The following is an 824-nucleotide window of genomic DNA, read 5'->3' as shown; positions in this document are numbered from 1 at the left end:
ATATATATATATATATATATATATATACATATATATATACGTAGCATATGTATATGCGTGTGTGTCTTTGTGTACATGTACATGTGTGTGTGTGTGTGTGTGTGTGTGTATCTATATTTACATAACAGGTAGCAGCTGATTCAACCAGTGCAATTGTTCACTTAAGTCAGGGTTGTTATGTATGTAATAAATAAATAAAGAAAAATAAAGAAAAGGTTTATAAATGTTTATAGGCGCAGGCTTGGCTGTGTGTTGTTCCACAATAACATGGTTCCAGGTACAGTCCACTACGTGGCACCTTAAGCTAGTGTCTTCTATAAAAGCCTCGGGACGACTAAAGCCTCGTGGGTGGATTTGACAGACGGAAACTGAAAGAAGCCCGTCCTATATATACATATATCTCTATGTGGCTTCGTGTCAGTGGTTGTACCCCGCCACATCGCTTAACAACCAATAAAAGGAAACCCCACTGTTATTGCATTGTACAAATACATAAGACTGTGAAATAGGACTTTCATTTGTTCTTTTATGCGCTAGTTAATCCATGCCATAAGAGACCTTGCAAGAACGGTGGCACATGTATTGGAAGAGGACGGAGCTTCAGCTGTAAATGCCGACCTGGATATAGCGGACGATACTGTCATGCATGTGAGTATAGCATTGAAAGCAATCATATTTTATAACTATAGATTAACGATATTTTACAGGTGCAGAAGCAGCGGCCAAAGAGCTGAGGTAGAACCATCATTTATGTATGAAAAGGATGTGATTGGATGAATGGCTTTATATAAATAATGTCAGAGTACAATTTTGGAAATCATTTG

The 824-nt window shown here is 37.6% G+C and overlaps 1 protein-coding gene across 1 annotated transcript in view; it reads left to right on the top strand.

Moving 5' to 3' along the window:
• Positions 1 to 824, top strand: part of LOC106873942 (neurogenic locus notch homolog protein 1) — an 80,641-nt gene that overhangs the window by 22,109 nt on the left and 57,708 nt on the right. The window contains exon 11 of the mRNA XM_052966742.1: positions 538 to 648. Coding sequence (XP_052822702.1) covers positions 538 to 648 — 111 coding nt within the window. The remainder of the gene's footprint in view (positions 1 to 537; positions 649 to 824) is intronic.

This window comes from Octopus bimaculoides, chromosome 3 (genome assembly GCF_001194135.2).
Source record: "Octopus bimaculoides isolate UCB-OBI-ISO-001 chromosome 3, ASM119413v2, whole genome shotgun sequence".
Lineage (NCBI taxonomy): Eukaryota > Metazoa > Mollusca > Cephalopoda > Octopoda > Octopodidae > Octopus > Octopus bimaculoides.
Note: the sequence above shows the minus strand (reverse complement) of the source record. Positions and strands in the feature narration are given on the sequence as shown.